This window comes from Dendrobium catenatum, unplaced genomic scaffold (genome assembly GCF_001605985.2).
Source record: "Dendrobium catenatum unplaced genomic scaffold, ASM160598v2 original_scaffold_211366, whole genome shotgun sequence".
In the NCBI taxonomy this organism is placed as follows: domain Eukaryota; kingdom Viridiplantae; phylum Streptophyta; class Magnoliopsida; order Asparagales; family Orchidaceae; genus Dendrobium; species Dendrobium catenatum.
Window position 1 is genome coordinate 467,825 of NW_021529777.1, and position 20,451 is coordinate 488,275.

The 20,451-nt window shown below is 35.3% G+C and overlaps 1 protein-coding gene across 1 annotated transcript; it reads right to left on the bottom strand.

Moving 5' to 3' along the window:
- Positions 1-214: 214 nt before the first annotated feature.
- On the bottom strand, positions 215-19,845 carry LOC110092612 (zinc finger CCCH domain-containing protein 33). Its single transcript, XM_020817249.2, has 7 exons — positions 19,323-19,845; positions 18,936-19,102; positions 18,693-18,746; positions 11,871-11,987; positions 11,381-11,701; positions 915-1,163; positions 215-838 (listed from the first exon to the last, which is right to left on the bottom strand). Exons 1-7 carry the CDS (start codon positions 19,399-19,401, stop codon positions 536-538), a joined length of 1,290 nt encoding a protein of 429 aa, XP_020672908.1. The 5' UTR covers positions 19,402-19,845; the 3' UTR covers positions 215-535.
- Between the last annotated feature and the right edge of the window lie 606 nt (positions 19,846-20,451).

Below are 20,451 nucleotides of genomic sequence, written 5' to 3' on the forward strand. Positions count from 1 at the left end.
GTTTTCGACTTCTAAAGCTTCATTTGGAATGATTTTTTTACTGCTTCTTAAAACTTCTTTCTAGTATAAAACTTAAAATTTTTGTATTAAGAAAAAACATTAAGAAGCAGTAAGAAAGGCTACTACAGCTAATAAGCCATTTTCTTTAGATAGTCTCAAACGCAGAAATGAAAGACTACAGCAAAACTGAGCACCAAATAAAATTACCCCATCAAAAAAAAAAAGGATTCAATCTGAACCACATATCGCATCAGTACAAAGTCACTGAACACACTGACGTAGCAGATTCTTATTTCCATGTCAAAAAAAAAAAAAAAAAAAAACCCTTCAAAACATTATTTTCACAGAAAATTATATAAAAATTGGGAACAGCGAACAACAACTCAACAGTTTAAATATCAAGTTCTTTGGCCGTCAACAGCAGTAAATGCAATTCCAGCAGCTGCAAACAGAGGGGAAATTGGAGGCAGACCCAAAAACTCCCCAGCTTATGAAATGAAAACCCTCAGTGGATGAAAAAAGGGTGGGGGAAACCTTAATCAGATTGATTCAGTAGAGACTCAGAAGAAATTGCAGAATTTGATTGAGGGTCCCTATACTCATCATTATCAGGAGGAGGAGCTTCGTCCCTCGCCTCAGATTTCATGATTTTAGGAGCTTCCAACGACGTTAATGTCGCTTGCGGGTTCCTCTGGTTAGGAAATAAAGGAAAATGATCCGGTATAGACATTTCTGGTAATGAGTAGTTATAATAGCTTATCCAGGGATGATCAAATCTGCAAGCTGAGCCATAGCTGCAGGTTCCATACATGCTGTAGAATGAGCAAACCGCATGGCCCTGCATCATTCGGGTAAATTCAGTGAGAAACTGAATAAAGGTACACTAATAGAAAATAAAATAAAATACACATTACAGGTCTCATAGGGAGGCCAAAGGGTCCAAGAGTGTTGGTAGCTGATGAGAATCTCTCTCTCGGGTGATGGTATTTGCAAGTTGAACCATATTTACAGCTTCCAGTTTTCAAGTAATACTGGCATTCGGGTTGATCGGGTCGCTCCGGGAAATTTTCGACGAAGCTGGGACTTGGATGGGTGTTGTTCTTGTGCTTTGGTGTCTGAGTGTGCCCAACTATATCAGGAGATGGAACCTGACTCACATTACCCTGGTTTCCAAGTAAACATATACAATATATTTATAAATGTTTTAGGGAGAATAACTATCTTCCTGTTCTACAGGGAAATCTGTATAAGAAATTCATAGACACAAATTTGAAAGCTAAACAACAGGTCCTTGCAATTCTAGAAAATATATAATTTTCTAAGAAAACCATGCAATTCTGAATTTAAGAAAATAAATGAGTAATAAAAATTACCTGTTTCTTGCTAATATAATTTGAGGATGATTTTCCCTGGTCCACACAAATCATGAGACCAAAGAAAAAAAAAACAGCTAATAACTTTATGTTTGGAACTCATATAATGTGGAAGCCACAAGTAACGGTATGATGCTTTAAATTTTCAAATGCCAAAAGTAGTATTTCCCGGTCACTGGGTTTAGTCAAAAATATAGAATACCAGCATGTCAAATCCCTAAACTCTCATGACAGGATACCGTTAGCATGCATAGTGCACATCATTTAAAGTTACATTTTCTCGAAGCTTCCTAGACTCTTTTGCTTAAGCTTTAACATGCTTGACATATAGCATGCTGCAAGAAACAAAATTTATTTATTTAAAAATCTCTCACCAGTGCATTTGACAATTCAAAGTAGGTTTACAGATCTACTAAATACTTATGCCGAATAGCATATTCAAGACCCATAGTATTTCGTGGCAAACCTTCTACAATCTTCTATTTAAGTTCTTATAAGGAAAGATACGAACAGCCTTAAGTGGTTCTTATGAGGCAGAGAACAATGACTATACTGAAAAAAACTACTCTCCACTTCCCCTCAACAGTTCAGGTTAAACTAATATGCTTTGTCCAAAATAGATAAAGCTAACTAAGCTCACAAAACTAGAAATAAAATATTAATAAGAAGGATATTACAAAGCCTAATATTACAAAGCCTACATAAATGAAAATAGGATAAGGATGAATAAGATGATGATTCAGTAGAAATGTTTAGTTGCACCTGTCAAATTAAGCTTCAATTTAAGCATTTACCAGTACTCATCCTATCAAACACAAACCAAAAGAAGCTCAAGCAGTGTGCTCCTTAGTTCTTGTAGAGGTCTTAAGTTTGAGTGTGGGTCGTGACATTTTTAAATTAAATATTCATTAGCTCCTACATAAAATTTGGTGCCTCGTTCCAATCTTATTTGTAATGGATCTCATGCCTATTTATTTGTAATTAGTTTTGTGTCTGACTTTTAATTGATGCTTGCAACCTTTAAAAAAAAATACCATACGTAGAAGAAGAGCATCTTTGCTTTCAAGAAAAAAAAAGGTAGATAGCAAATGCATCAAAAAACTAAGCTAGCATATCAGCAGAGCACAACCTACTGCACAAGTGCATAATCCATGCTCATGAATCCATGAACAGTAAATACAGGATCTATTTGCAGGGATATGGCTGGCTGCCAAAAAAGACGGCAAATTACCAACTGAAGCCTTTAGTCTCAATTTTACTTTCAAATTCTTATTAATCAACAAGTGAACCAAGTACAATGCATTGACTATAATCAGAGCAATCACCGGGCATGCAACAGCAGCCTCATATATATATATATATGTGTGTGTGTGCGCGCGCGCGCGCGCAAGCTAACCGAGTCTATCGGGCATTCAAATGTCCTAGTCTAGCCAAATCAAACCTAAGTAAGCCTCAATAGCTCCTTCAGTCCACAACCATACTCCATTGCAGCTTTAACACCCTCTTTGTATGATACCCAAAATGTTCAAAATAATGTAAGCATAAACTTCCTCTAAATATTTATTTATTTTCATTAAATTCTACTTTTAATTCCGAGCATTTTGACATATAAAAGTATATGTAAAATATTAATTTAATGGTATAAGTATAAATAGTTAATGAAGAACTTTTTATGTCTCAAAATCAGTTAAGTAAAACTAAGTTAATTAACTATTAACAGTCATTTCATTTTATTATTTTATTCTAATTACTGTAGCTTATTCACTTAACTAAACATGCATTGACTTGATTAAATCCCACGGCTGAGAAGGGTTTAGGGAATGTAATAGTGGAAATGCAGTAATGCAATAAATTAAATAATAATATATAAAAGCACTAGCGAGTATTTGATGAGGACATCAAAGATCAACAGCTACGATCGTGTCTATTTAGTTTGATGTATTTTATTTTTTATTTGTACTTGTCCCTTTCTACCCTCACTTGAGGGCTGTCTTATGTTTGCCCTAGGGGCAATTGTGTCTTTTATTTTCCTTCATGTATTTGGCTATTTAAGCCTTCCTCCTCTTGGAGAGGGGATGAGGAATATTGAAATGAAATCTTATTTTTCTTTGCTTGATCTCTAAGTGAGTTCATGGGAGGAGAGACCCAAGGTGTGGGCAATCGCAATACCCGTCAACCTTTGGAAGAGTCCAAGGTTCACGGTTTTACGATCTCTTTGTGAGTTCGTTAGCTTACTTTTACCTTATTTGTATTTTGTTGTCATCTCCTTTCTCCCCCACTCACTCCACCATCCCTTCCAACTTCCCCACCACCGGTGGCTCAACCTCATCCACCCAACTTATCTTCTAGCTCCATCACCATAATCCCACCCACCTACCTAGCCTCAACCCGCCATCTAACCGCCCCCTTCCCCCTTTGCCGCCGGCCACCATCATAATTTCCCATCATTATGATGATTTCAATCACCATAATGACTTCCTAATTTAGCTCAAGCATGAGAGGGAAAATTTGAATTCATTTGAAATTCAAATTCGAATTTCAAATTCTTTCCATATATGGAATCCTAAATTTGGAAAGTATCATTCATGAACTCAATTTCAAAATAAATCAAATTGGATTTATTAGTCCCTTTTCTCAATTCAAAATTTGAAATTCAAATTTCAAAAAAACAAAAAAAAAATTCCTTAATTGCAAATCTAAATTAGGAAAGTGCATAACTCCAAGCTTATTTGAATTTCAAATTAGATTTGAGTAGTCATTCTCTTTCCTAAATGACATAAATTGATTTGGAAGTTACAAATCCCCTCCCCAAATCCCTCCCTCTCTCTCTTGAAACCGCCGGCCCCATTAATGGGTATCATTCATGAACTTAATTGGATTTGAATTCAAATTTTCAAATTCAATTCCCTCCAAATTCACTTAAATCTGAATTAATTTCAGATTTATTAACTTTCTCTCCTCTCCTTTTCATCTAACCTAATCCCCTCTCAATCAAGCACTTGTTGTCTTGCACTTTTGGAGATTACAATTTGCTGTCCAGAAGATTTCCAGCATCCTACAACTGCTGTCCATGGAGTTTTTGCAAAGATCAGGGGCTGTCCTGCTGTCCGGATACTCCTGTTTGCTGTCCTGAAAATTTCGGCTAGACGAGCTGCTGTCTTGCTCTCCTAGAACCTCCGGTTGGCTGTCCTGAAGCCCCACAGCTGCTGCCCAAAGGTTCCAGCAGGTTCCTAATGCTGTGTCGCCATCCGGAAGGCCTCTATTTGCTGTCCAGATTTTCTGGAAACTGCGGGGTGACTATCCAGAACTTTCCAACGTGCCAAGATTGCTGTCCAGAGGATCCTGAACCTCTCTGATGCTGTCTTTCCAACCGAACTGCTGCCCCTTTTCATTTCAACCTTCCAACGACTTACCCGGAGCTCACATCTCTCTTGTCTTTAGGTAAACTCTTCACCCGACTCTTTTATCTTCGATGTTGTTTATCAACTGTGGTCTTAATAGATTCATGACGATCACATTAATGCTTCCCCGCTAAAGCCTAGTAATTAGAAGAGTTGAGTGAGGGATCTCTTGTAGTGACTAATCTTACTGTTAGCATAGGGATTTATTGTTGAAACCATCCATGTATGCAACGTTAGATTAAATTGACTGTTTTCTGATTTTAACTTTTATGCACATGATTCGTCCTAAGCTCGTCTTACCGCTCTTAGTGTTTTATTGTGTCATTAAATTCAACATTAAGATATAATTCTTTGTTCCAGGAATATTGCGTGTGCAAATTCCTTAAAGCAATTCATCCATGCATGTACGTTTCATATCATCTTGGTATCAGAGCATGGCTAGCATGCTTGACTTGTGCTAGACGCATCCTAGGGTCTAGCTTCTCATTGTAGTTTGCAACTTGCATGCATATCAATGCGTAGATAGAACATTTTCACTGTTTTCACTGCTGTAGTCATAATTCCTGCATGCATTCATTAAGGTTTAAGACGTTTTAGGTAGTGTAAGAGTGCTGCCATTAAACCTACCTTGTTTCTAATTGACTAGAGCAACTACACCTTTAAGTTTAAGCTGCTGTCCTCACTGTTCCAGCAACTTTTATACACCATTTAGTGAGCTTAAAGTCGTGTCTAGGTGCTGTCCTCACCCTAGTGGTATCCCTATAACATCTAGACGACCCAGACCATTGTGTAGTTGGCTGTCCACATCATTCCTGCATGCATCTAGTGAACTGTAGGCTAGTTTCGTAAGTGTATTAGGTGCTGTCCTCAACCTAACAACCTTCCTAAGTGCCTAGGTTACTTAACCCACTAGTGTAGCTTGCTGTCCGAAAATTTTCTGCACCTTGTAGTGAGTCTAAGTGAGCCTAACTTATTGTCTAAATGGCGTCCCTTACACCCAATCATCCTTGAGTGTCACTTGACGCTTCCCAATGGACCTAGTGGGCAATATGACTAGAATTATGATGGAGAAACCCGTTGACTATCCCCACTCTAATTACATGCCCCACTCAGCTTATCGCCCGAGACCTGAGCCTAGGCCTCCTCAACCTCACTTAGAGTCACCTTATCGTCTGCCTACCTTTGATGGTTCTTTGGACCCTTACTACTTTAAGGAATGGGTTAAACGATTAGAGGACTATTTTGAAACACGACATATCCCCGAGTCCCACCAGGTTAGCATCGCTAAATCTCACCTCAAAGGTCAGGCTCTTCAATTTTGGATAAGATTGGAAGATCACAAAGAGTCTCGTGGTGAGTACCCTACTTGGAAAGACATGAGGCGAGAACTTAATTTAAAATACCGACCCTCTACCAGTGATCGCCATCTAGAGCACCACCCTACCTCTTTTGTTGGAACAAACCGTGGACATTACTGTGGTCGAGACCACGCATCTTTTAGTAACATCAGGGTTGCTGCCCCACCCTTTAGGTCTTCACCTAACCTTGATGGCCGACCCTCTATTGGGTCATATGTTGGATCAATCTCTTATGACTCCCCACTTGGACCCACTTCTAGACATCCCAGTCAACCTTTAGCCTCCCCAGTCCTTGACCCTGCAAGTGTGATTTTAATAAAGAATTGCATTAAAAAGAAGAAATCTACTGAACCTGAGACTGAATACATCCATTTCGTGAATACTAACGATAATGAGGACTTCTTTGAGGATGAAACTGAAGTGATTAAGTCAGACTCCCGGCATGACTTAAACCCTGAGCTAGGAAAATTGAAACCTTTAAATGTCGACAGCTTAGCTCACCCTGATCCTAGTCTCCTCGAGGATAACTCTTTGGATAAAGTCTGCCTGGACGATAGTAATGCGATATCGAAAGAAGCCAATCTGACCTTGAACACATTGAATTTAAATTCGGAAGATCCTGATTTAGTTGTATCACCTACTGAGTTGACTTTGGATAAATTTGATGGTAATAATCTCGAGTTGGAAGTGATTCAATTGAATTTACTACCTGATTTGAATCCCGATTTAACTAACCCCGAATCTCTCATCCTTAGGGTTATACTTAAACCTGATCCTATTGAGGATTTTCATATGAATTCAGAAGACCATAAGTTGAACTTGAATAACGTTGAGCCTAATTGGAAAAATGAGCCTCCTTTTGTTTTATTAGAGTATATTTCAAAGGTTGAGCCATTAGATCTACACTTGAGAGAGTGTGTCCTTGAGTGGCCTTGTCTCAACTTTCCTCGTACCAACTTTAATATTAGAGAGGGCATTAACTCATACCTTCATGACACCTCTCTAACTGTTGTGTCTGTACCTATTAGTGACTCTTTGCCGACGATTTCATACAAGGGCTTCTCCTTAGCTTCGAGTGCGGGGTCGGCCATGAGATCGCGGGAGCTGCGCGGGAATGGGAGTGGGAGCGGAGGTGCAGCCCTGATGGACGCTGGAGTGGGTTTGGGGTCGCAGGAGCGGAGTGGGATTGGAAGCGGAAGTTCTGTCTGTGCGGGACCGATCAGTACCGATTTAGGCGGACGGTGTCGCGCGGTAGTAGCGCACGAAGGCAGATGCGAGAGCGGCGAGGCATGCGTGTGGATATGCGATCGGGGTTGGTTCGTGCGTGCGTGAGATAATGGATGCCCGGCGAATCGCTCTCCTTCCACGAAGTTGATATCAGCAACCGCAGGATCGTGTTGGAGCTGGGACATGGTTGGTTGTGCGTGCGTGTTGGAGGAGCAGAGGAGCGACGGGGCCAGTATGGTAGCCGACCTGCTCATGGTTCTCTCCACATAATGCATGAAATTAACACATAAAGCGTCCATTCGATCAAGTGAAGCAATCACTTGAGCTACCCAAAGGGGTTCATGGCGTCGATCGTCGTCAACAGCCATTCTTCTTCGGCGTCAATCGTCGACCGCCCATCTTATTCGGCGTCCATCTTCGTCGGCCGCCTATCTTCTTCGGCTTCGATTGTCGTCGATAGCCCGCCTTCTGCAATCCATCATTCTTCACAAGCTCCGAGCTCTGATACCAACAGATGTAGTGGATCGTCGGAAGAATTGACCTGCAAGAAGGATTTAATCCCAATCAAGGGAACAAGAGGAACACAAGCTTCAAAACTTCATAAAAGAGATAATATTCATCAATGAGCCTCATTCCTTACAATATCTTGAATATATAGGCTTAATAGAAGACTCTATAACCATACACCTAAGCTAATAAAGGATAAACTATTCCTAAGGATCTATTCTACTAAAGATGTTCCTACATCACATATGAAGCTCAAGCTATGAAGAGCAAGAGAAAATGATAAAATAGCTATGCATATAATCAAATGTTTTCCTGTAGTTTCATGTATTTGCATGTATTTAGTGTTGTAAGTGTTATGTGGACTTCATCTTCATGTAATTTATTTTTTTAGAGTTTTACATTTAAGTCTAAGTCATATTATATGAAGCATGGGATGGCCATACTACTATGCAGGAGGGAATGGTGGTGGTTAAAAGTGGTTACTAGTGGGCCCACCCCCTCGCTCTTTCTTGCTCTTTATTATTAAGATTTTAAATTGAAGGGATGTATCTCATCACTTGGTTTTCAATTGTATTCAACAATATAAAACTGAAATGAAGATAGATTGGTTTTGCTTACACATTATTGGAAGAATTCCAAAAGGGCAGGAGGCTTGGTAACCAACCATTTCCAAGGAGATTCGGTGATCTTCTTGAATCCTCACTTTGGTGAGTAGGCTTTAATTTTATGTAATTTCTTTTTACTGCAAGTTTCTGCTATTACGTTTCAGTGTTTGTAATCTATCAATAAAATAATGCAAAATATAACTCTCTTCATCTAACTCTAAGTTTAATCCTACTTACTAGAGTCGGCCAAAAAATCTCTCTTTGGACTATTTTTGTTCCTCTTGTTATTTGACTGACCAAAATTCTATGATATTCCAACAAAATCTCCAGATCATTAGCTCACATCCTATACTTTAAGAACCCTAAATTAATTTGGGATTGTTCTGGTCGAATTTCTAGAGAACAAATCAGCCTTAATTCTCAATTCTATTTGCTATTCCAATCTCATACTTGTTTTTAGTCGCATATAAAATCCAAAAAAATAATTATAAACACCAAAAAAAATTCCAAAACTTTCAAATCATATCTAGAAAGTTTCATTGATCATTTCCAATTAAAATTACTGAATTCCACCCAAACCATAGGAAACCACAATGAAATCCCTAACACCAGTCTGTTTTAGACAGAACTGACATATATCTTCTTGAGCACATTTGGACTACTTAAACACCTACAATCTTTATCAAAATTTTCATAAATAAACGAGGCAACATCACCTTCAAATCAAGTCCAAGTTTGCTAGATTTAAATATTTGTAGAGGGAGAATCAATTCATAGAAACGGAATTTACATTTATGGACAAATTGCAGGGCTTGTGACCTAGCTCCAAATTTCATCTAGCTTCAAAGTTACTCCTCTATAAAAATTGATAAATAACACTTCTATTTATATTAGAAGAGTCGCCCACATACAACAATTGATCACAACAGTGATCTAAGACCTCAGCAACCCACGCTCATCAATTATCTAAAGCAGGCTAACTTGGGTGCTTTTTTATATTTTATTATTGTAAATGGCCTCTATTTTATTCTTTTGGTTGACTATATATGTGATGGTTGTGTGTTTATTTAGGGTGGGCACTAAAAACACATGCTTTTCCATAGGTTTTTTCTTATTCTTTGCTTGGGGCTGCGGCCTGGAATAATGTTGGTAGGCTCTTAGGATGTTCACTTTTATGCCCATTAAAACGTAAATAATGCTAAAATTAATTATAAAATAATATTTATATATATAATTTGAATAGCTTATCACTTGAGATATTAAGACAAAATGAAATGAAAATCCTCCTTACAAATCTTAAGTATGCAATCCAGTATTTAACTAATTGCTTATCCATAAGCATATATTTACCAAAATTAGAATCAAATGCTTATTTTTACCAAAATTAGAATCAAACTCATTTGTATTTCCTGATAAACATCAAATGTATGACATTATGAGTCATATACAGAAAAAAGTTATCACATTAAAAATTAGATGACAAAAAAATTTGCATTATGAGCTAACATATACACACCTTCACAGTTAAGCATCTTAATTTAAATGGCTAAACTATAAGTCTTTTTCTTAAAGTCAAAAAAACCTAATCTATCTTATATATATGCATTGAGACCAAGACTATGATTTTAAAAGTACTTGGATGAGTTTAGTTGATCGTCCTTTCTAGGTTGAATTATAAGACCATAGATCTAATTGATTTAACCTTAAGTGAGATTTTAAGTTCGTAAGTCAATGCATTTGTTGGATTTAGGTTGAAGCTATTACTTATCAAAGAGTCTCATCTTACATCTAGGATCAAAAGCTGATGTTCTTTTCAACTACTTCATAAGGCATCGTCTTCCCATGCATTTTCTTAATCTTGTGTTGTTGGAATATAGACTCTAATATTCTATATAAAATTACTCAACTTCAATATAAATTCAATCTTAAAATATAAAGCACAACATAAGATGGTATTAAATACCTTGAATATCTCAGATTTAAGTACTCCAACTCTTTTTTTCCTTTAACTTCTACTTGAAATCAATTCTAGGTTAATCTCATTATTCTTGAAATTCTACAAACCAAACCTTTGAAATAAATTTTTTGAAAATCATATAAAAATATTAGCAAATATTTTGATTAAAGAAAATGCAAACCACTATTTTAATCAAATATTTTCTCAAGATCTATATACTCTTCTACATAATGAACTATAGAAGTTTGTCCTTAAACAAAATCTGCATTGCAGAATAAAATCATATTCAATCAAATATATTGTGTGGGGTAAAATGTTTGGGAACATGAAAAAAATATCAAAATTAATTTTGTTATTGAGTTCATAGTTAACTAATATAAGATCTAGTATTTTCAAATTCATTGAGAAAAAAAAATCCCTATATAAATATATATTACTCCATATTTTTCACAAGAAGGCCAGATGTCAAGCCGAATGACAAAAGGAATTTCTGACATAAGTTTGTTATGGTATACATAAACTAATTGTTCAGAAGACATAGAAAGTAAGCCTACATACATATTCAAAATATAATAAGTACATCAGGCAAAAAAGATCTATGATCATGTTACTGCTCCACCTTGGAATGGTTTACATTATATCATCAATAGTTTGTTGACAAATAGGTATCTAAAGCATCTTTTTAAAATTAAAAAAAAATGACATTAAATCCATCTGACTCAGCATAACAATCCAAAAAATAAAATCTTCTTGTTTTATCATTAGAGAATAAAGATCTTAACTCTCGCAACCAGTTCAAAGGCATATTAATGTACATAAGAATGATTTGGATATGCAAGCAAGTGAAGGTAATGCATGAAATTCCTAGGCATAGAAAAAATCAAATTATATTCCTAGCAGGAAACTGAACAATGGCTAACACAAAATCATAATTTTAAATAGTGCTGCTGACCGTGTAATTGGTCCATCCCTGCTGCCCAGGAATGGTCCCTGAGGTCGGAGGAATAATAACAGGCATGTAAGCTGGCAGGCATTGCATGCGAGGATTGGACATATAGGCTGGCCCGTTAGATAATGGCCAAGCTGCAATTCCACCAGCAAAAGGCATGCTAGGTGCTGGCGCCACAGATGATAATGGAGACCCATAAGCGGAGGACCCATTTAGAGCCAGAGGAAATATGGCGCCTGATGCAGGCTGGGGATGGTCAAACTTGCAAGCAACTCCAAATTTGCAGGTTCCAGTTCTCATGTAATATGAGCAGGATTTCTCATCCTGACAAGTTACAACACACAAATGAGCATTTGCATCCCAATATTTTTCAGCATAGATATAACCATTGCAAAACATGAAACATTAATCAGCCTATAAATTCTGGAAGTGGTTGACATAACTTGCTGTTGTGTTTAAAAATAAGGGGAAAAAAGTTCAAAGAATGAGTCACCTGACGCATTGGAAAGCCTAAAATGTTAAATCCTAATGCCCGTGCATCTTGTCTGTCACGTGGATGATGATATTTGCATGTTGCACCGAACTTGCACATCCCTGTTCTTAGAAAGTACTGCAAGCACGATGCAAAAGACACATCAAAGCTTTTTAGAAGTTCATCCTGGCACTATCATAATTGTACAAAGTCATACATTTTACTGAGATCAAGCATAATATTCAAGGATTTGATCATAAAATATAAAAAGCTGGTCTAATCAGTTAAAAGACGCCCGAAAATTCATGTAAATTGAAATTTTCTGAAAAAGTCAAAAAGAAACTAATCTAAAATGAGATAATAAAATTCCTACACATACAAATTATAATATCACAAATTCAAAAAGGTAATATTGAAATTTCTAATACAAAACTGTATCCAATTTTCATATATCCTTAAGAGTATCAAAAGTATTTTTATAACATTTTATATTTCATTTCAATCATTTTGATTATCATAAAATTATATATAAATAAATAAATATAATAATGTTTATAAATTTAAGTAATTGTAAGATAGATGGATATATTATTCAGGTGATGATGAAATAGATGGGGATATTATTAGTAGAATTCATATTGGATGGTCGAAGTGGAGGAATGCGTCGGGCTTCTTGTGTGATAGAAAAGTTCCTCACAAACTTTAGGGAGAATTCTATAAGATGATAGCGAGACCTGCAATGCTTTATGCTGCAGAATGTTGGCCATTAAAAGAGAAGCATAATATTAAGTTAAGTGTTACAAAGATGAGGATGCTCAAGTGGATAAGTGGCTCTACTCTTAGAGACAGGATACGAAATGAGCATATACTTGAAAAGTTTGGAGTAGCTCCAGTGGAATATAAGATTAGAGAGAGTCGCCTTAGATGGTTTGGTCACATAAAATGCCAGCATTCTAATGATCTGGTTAGGAAAGTAGATGTATCAGATTTAACTTATGTTAAGAAAGGTTGAGGTAGACCTAAAAAGACCTGGTTATAAAATATTAGAAATGACCTTTCTTTATTAAATTTAGATGAGAATTTGACTCTTAACAGGACAAAATGGAGAAAAAAAGATTCATGTAGCCGAACCCACATAGTGGGAAAAAGGCTTATTATTGTTGTTGTAATTGTAAGATAATTTTCCTAAGTTTTATTAAATGTTACCGTAAAGAAAAGCAACAATTTTGGTGGTCCATTTTAAGAATGTAGAAGGCATATTTGTTTGGCATATAAGATGGAACTTTTAGGGTTAGATCATTGGATAGTGAAAAGTTCAAGACTGAACAAATATCCAACTTTGTTCGTCAATGTATTGTCGTAAACAAAGATGATAAGATAGATCTAGAAATTTTTAGCTGAACGTTTGTCATATTATTTACATAGACTTTTCATTAAATATTTAAAACAACAAAGGTAAGATATGTTATATAAATATTTTTTTTATCTATGTAAGGTCGCTAGATGGGAACTTTATAGAGATTTTTTTTGAAATGCTAGCCCAAAGCTGAAACTCTATTGTTTAGACTTTTCAAGTTGAAGTTCTAGTGGTCAATGCTTTCAAGAATTGTTGGGTTCTTTGTTTGGCCACCATAAGTTTTGATCAGAAATTAACTTGTTTGAGTTGTTCATTCGCTTAGTAAGGATTTAAACTACATTAATAGAATAATCTCCTTTAAATAAACAAAAATTTGTGGAGATTGTTAGATGGATCTAAGTTGATTTTGATCATCTTTCTTTTTTTTTCCAAGCCAAATTCATCTTTCTTAAGGATTAGTTTTTTTTATTCATCTTTATTGAGATCCCAAAAATTGTTAAGAAGCCATAGTTAAATAATTGAGAATTTAAAATCTGTGTTGCTGCTAATTGCTCATTGCCTCATTGGTGGTGCAATCATCATATATAAGAATTTCTAAAAGCCTCGTCACTAAGGCCATGGGTATATTTATGGGTATTTACAGCTCATGGCTTAAACAATACATGAATATAGATGAAAACATGTGGTATCCTTTAGTCTGTCAGGGAATACGATTACGTTGATAATAGAAAATATTGCCTATCGAATTGAATTGAATATAAACCACTAGCAAATGAATGGATCATAATATTAGTAGAAAAAAAAAATTTAATGGGTATCTAACATAGAAAACATGACATTTATTTAAAAAACCACTGCACTAGTTAACCACAAGGAGGGTTATACAACAACAACAAAAACAAGCCTTTATCCCACTACAAGTAGGGTTATAAATGAACCAATTTGTGGAAAGAAAGGCAAGCTCGATTCATTTATAATTATGGTTGTTTGAAATTGGTTTAAGCTCATCTGGAGTTTGATTTAAATGTAATTATCAAGCAACTTGTTTGGTCCCATTAATGAGTCACAATATTGAGCAACATATTAACTAATCAAATAAAACTTATCGACCCTATTAATGGGTAACACCATCAAGAAACTGGTTAGTTATCCAAACAGTATTATACTACCTATTAATGAGCAAGCTATCAAACTTAAAGATGAGATTTTAATTGGACATGCTACGAAATAAATAAGCATTTTAAACAACATAAATAAATAGCTTATATTCATAACAAAAATAATATAAAAGAGAAAAGAACAAGACTCTCACATAATCACATATTAAATAAATTTGCAATTGTCACTTGAGCGAACATATTATGAAGTCTTAAAATGAGCATATTATTGAGCATTAATTGAACTTTTTAAGGGCCTGTTCAGAAGCTTTAAATAATATTGTTCATGGTTTTTTTTTTTTTAAATAATATTGTTCATGATTATAAATGAATCTAAAACCAAACTGTTCAATTTATTTATCAATGAAGTATTTTATAAAAATGATCAAGCTTGTTCAATTAGAAACTAAATGATAATGAAATATCTCTAGATAAGTTGAGCCATGAATAGGTTGCCGAATGTACCAACTCCATATAGCCTCAGCTACAGGTAGGTGAATATTACTTATTGAGGAATAGGCGTATTCTTCCTGGGTTTGGGTTGTTTCCTTGACTTTCATATAAAATATTTGTAATTTTTATATGTTATTCAATGTGAAGGTGATACTTGTAATCCACCTAATTATGATTAAATATCAACTAAGCATATTCATCAAGGTTTTAAAAATCAATTTCGATTTTGATCGCATCTTAAAATTTTCAATTGTGGAAGCTCCTACAATTTTGTCAATTTTAAAATTTCATTTATATTTTGTTATAAATATTAAAAAAATATTTAAGATATAAAATGAAGAGGATTATCTAATTGAGATTAAAAACACAACACATAGGAAATTTGTAGGGGAGTTCAAGTGGGGAGTTCTAGCAAAATTTTGACACAACTTCGGAATTTTAGTGAAATTTCATTCGAAATTTATGAATTTCACATGAAGCTTATGAGTTTCGTTCAAAACTTCACTTAAAGTCTAAACTCTTTAATTATGGTTGAAACTCTTCAAACTACCTAAAATGAAAATAGTAAGAAACTAATCCAACATCGAAATGAAACTTAAAACCATAATATTCATTCTTTTAAGGGGTAGAAATATGTCCAAAATATTGTGTTGATAGAAAGTAAGGCACAAAGCCACAAACTAGCTACAGATAAGTAGACACAAGTATAATCACATATAGGAAAGGCAAAAGGCCAATTCTTGATTAAATTCCATGCAGAGAGCAAGTGAATATTTTGCTAAAAAAATGTTATAGGCCAAAATCTAACATTCGACCTCCACCATACGAATAAGAAAGCATATCACTTGACCTAAAGAGCTTTGGTTAAAACCATAATATTCATAAGTGCGTGAATTATGTTGGTTTGTTGTGTATATTTTTGAAGGGCTATAACTCTCACAATGCAATTGAGTTATTTTTTATCACCTTTGAATTATAATGATGGATAATACATGTAAATACTAGCAATGCACCTTTATTGCTACATAATAATTGTGACACCTTATGTTCATGTAATTATGTTGGTGTGTTCAATGGATATGATCATCGATAATACCTTTTTGATTTATATTTGTCGGCTAGCTAGACCAATGAGTTTGATATTCAAAGTTACAACTTTTGAAAGAGGGTCGACAGACTCCTTCAAATTGTTGACAAAATTTGATTGCATTCAAAGTAATTGTAAGGGATCGGCATGTACTATATGATATTGTTAATGGAACATTCTTTAAGACGCGTCTTGATATATTAAGAATAGTGTGGATAGTAATTGTGAGTTTAACATTTAATTACACTACAAAAAATTTTGACATGTTTTTTTATGGATTCCACTTCCTAATAATCACTATTTAATAGTTGTTATTTCCAATTCTAGCTACATATAATTATTTTAGTTGATATAATAGTCAAAGCATTTATGACATAATATGCCATATTAATTTGTCATGTTATTCATCATATTGCATGCCCTACACTTCTCTTTTATTCTTAAGAGACTAGGTGTGAAATCTCTTAACTAAAAGAAGCTAAACTCTTACACATCTAAGCACCTTTAAATATAATGGTTGGAATTTCACTATGAAACTCCAAAGTTAAGCATGCTCATCTAGTAGAAATCTTAAAATGGGTGACCTTCTAGGTGAAAGAAGCTAAACTCTTAAACATTAAGGTACCTTTTGGAGTAATAGTTGAAATTTTATTAAGAAACTCAACGGTTAAGCGTGCTCGTGTAGGAGCAATCTTGGGATGCCTGACCTCCTAGAAAGTTACACAAATGGAATAAAACCACACGGCCATTAGACAAATCGAACAACACGTTGATAGTTAAGAGTTTGAGTTGTTATAGTAGGTTTTATCTATCAAGATTACTCCAAACTTAAACTTGTTTCTTTAATAACTTTCATGTTATTAATTGGGCAGTTTTAAGGAGATTGAAGTTATATTCATGTATCGTGTATTACAAGAAGATGATTGAAGTTTTAGATAATAAAATAATCATCTTATGGTTGTTATTGGAAGAATATTTATATAATTAAGTTTCATTAATATTCTTCAAAACAAATTGATAGATTTTATTAGGTTCAAAAGATCCAAAAATTTACAAGGATGGATAATTTATTATTGTCAACAAGCTACTATATGTTTGATTTGACATATCTTTACCAACCCACCCTATCAGATCATGATGCTACCAAAATTTTCAAGATAAATTGGAAGGATCATGATAGCTTTGTACATACTGTTCATGGCCAGGATCATACCACATCAACTTGCTTTCTAGCAAGAACCTTTACTAACCTATAATAATGAAACTCCTGACAAAAATATGCAAGCATGTTATTAAAGGTACTTGTAGGGAAAACAATTAGAGAAGGTTATCCGCAACTAATTTTAACCATGGTTTAAAAAATCATTCAAGGCACACGCATTGAGGTGCGCCTAGAACTGAGGCGCACAATGAGCGTCTCAATGCTTAAGCTTCACGAGTACTAATGAGGCTTAAACCCTTTTTAAATGAGGCGTATGCCTCGTAATATAAAAAAGATAGCTGAATTGGTTATAACTTCTACTTCACAAACAATTTAAAGAAAGTAGCAAAGTAAAGTTCAAGCTTAAAAAAATCAAATGGTGATTTAAATATAATAGATTATTTACTTATTTTAATAATTTGTTTTTTTTATTTTATATTACATTAAATCCAATGTTAATTAATATGGGGAGTTTAAGAAAATGTTATAATTGAAGAAGGTTTAGAAGATAATGGGACAGAATTCAAGAATAATATAATTATTATATACAGAACAATTATGAAGAATATGATTGTAAGGAAGAGGCCATAGTGAATCCTGATCTTTATGGTGTATTTAAATTTTAAATGAGTATTTACTTTGAATCTCATTTTGAACTTTCATTTTGTAATAACATTTAATATGGAAATTGTAGAGTATATCTTTATAATGATAAATTAAATATATATGATGATGTTTTATTTTTATCAATTTTATAAATTACTTCAAAGCTCATGCGTTTTTATTTTTCTATTTTGAGGTTTACGACTCACCTTGCCTCACTAAAGTAAAATGCCTCGATTCTCGATACCACCTTTTTAAACCTTGATTTTAACTTGGAATACAAAAACATTTTATTTAACAAGATGGAAAACATCTCCTTCAATCTTTCAAGATAACAATCAATAATAGAATTAATAGAAAAATATTTTCCACAAGACAAATTATCTTGTAAAATAGAAAGAATTTTCTTCTAGTTTAAGCAAAAATATCTTGTACACTGAGCTAAATTTAACCAGGTACATCACAAGCTGAATTTACCCCATTCTTGTGCAAGTAAACTCGTCATAAACACCAATAAATAGGTTTACCTTGTTTAAGCTTACTTAAAAAAATGATGGGATTTACAAACATGGCTTAGGCTTCTTCCAACTAGCAAGTGAATGAACTTATTTGACTCATAAACAAACCAAGTATCAAGCTGCGCATCAAAATTGCTAGTTCATTTACAATTCCAAATCCTTAGCACATCTTTACATAAAGAAGACTATAGTGTCGGTTGCATGAAGCAGAATCTTGGTAATCTTTCATGTGATTACATGCTTTAGGATACCTTTGTGCCGATCATAAAATATAAGAAGCTAAACTTATTAAAGGTCGCAATATTATTCATTATAACTATAGCGAAACATTGCATTGTATTTGATAACTGCCATTAAAATATTTACCAGGATAAAAGCATAACCTTTTATGAGATTTACACAACCGAGAACAAGCACAATTTCAACAAACAACATAACAGGAAATTAATCAGGTCGAGATGATTTACCTGACAATCAGGCTGACCAACTCTTTCTGGAAGTTCACCTTTTGCCCGAGTCCCCTGAAGAAACCAATGCAGAGGTATTATATTAGCATTTAATCTTAAATACAATAGTACATGCTATATACATATTTATCTGAAAGCAAACCCTAACGAAGATTAAGAAGCCCAAGGTATCTCAAATGAATTTAGAGTTTCAAACACCTGTCAAATATTACCAGGAGGCAAATCTATGAATATTAGCCTCACCTGCCCAACGTAAGTTGGGTGATTATAGCGGCAGCTGCTTCCATATCCACACGATCCTGTCTTCATGTAGTGCATGCAATCAGGCTCTCCAGGGCGATCGGGATATGGATTTGCATACGCATCAACTTCATCATAATTATCCTCAACTTTTAACCGCCGCATAGATTCTGCAAAGAAAGATCATCATTAAACAACACCAACTTTTACTTCCGCAGTCCCCACATCCTACCCACCCTAAACCCATTACCAACCAGTTAAATCTCCAAACCCGTCTTGTTCTTCCTTTTCACGTCTTGCTAGCCCGTGTTATATTGATTAAAACAGGAAATAACCACCAAAACATGATACGACAACCGCAAAAGCAAAGCGAAGAGACACCAAACTTACCATCTATATTATGATTCACGGGGGAGGCATTCGAATACGTCGGAAGTGCATTGTTCTGAAACTCCCGTGTATCCGGCATCGGTAACGCGATCAAAGCTCGACTTCCTCTTTCAAAGGACACAAACAACTTCCTTCCACCACCAAAACCGTCCGACAAAAGCAAAAAACTATGGAATCCCCAGATCAAATCAGCACTATCCCTGTCTGGAAATCTCGATCTCTTCAAGCCCCAAATCCACTCGTCTATTACCTCGGATCATCGGATGCTTCTCCACTCTTGCATTCAGCCATCAAACATCCAAGTCGGCGAGGATCGACAAGGAATCTAACGCTCTCCTGCTCAGATGCTTCCGCCTAAAAAGCATCGAATTCGAAGATCACCCCAGACATGTCTGCAAATCTCGATGGTTCTCCCCCTCTCTCTCTCTCTCTCTCTCTCTTATGCCTCCGAATTCAACACGAGGAATTTTGGGAACGGCCTTCCCTGTTTGCCATAATTTTATAATTTCTTCTAAGAGAAAATATCAAAATAACAGATTTTTTGTAAACTTTCGTATTTTTACACATTGAATACAATAATAAAAAAGCGGGTATGCACATAGATACACTGATACTGTCACTTTTTGCTAATTAAATTAATTTACGAACTAAAGCTCTTAATTTTGAACTTATTACCACGATGCATGTACTTTAATGGAAATTTTTATTTTATTTTCTTACATAAAAGCGAGATAGAAAGACGAGGGTCGCCGTAATCGCGCGCGAATTCGCTCGAGACAAACGCGGCGCTCGCGTCATCAGACCATCCCGCCTTGTGGACCCCACAACAGCCCTGCTTTTCGGGCACCGACGTGTCCGGATCTCAGTGGAGGCCAAGTCGGGTCCCCCGTCGTCGAACCGACCAGCTACGATCCCCTTTCCCCCGCCGCAGCGTTTCAGCCCATTACATACTCGACACGTGGAATCCCTACCCGGTTCTCCTGGACCGGGAGATTACTTGCTCATCACGAAGGCACGTAAGCGAATCTCAGCCGTCCGATGTTTTAGACGATCGACGCTAGGAACACGTTCGCTGGAGTTGTGGCCGGTACGTAACGTCCGACTGAACCGAAACCGACACGTCGTTGTT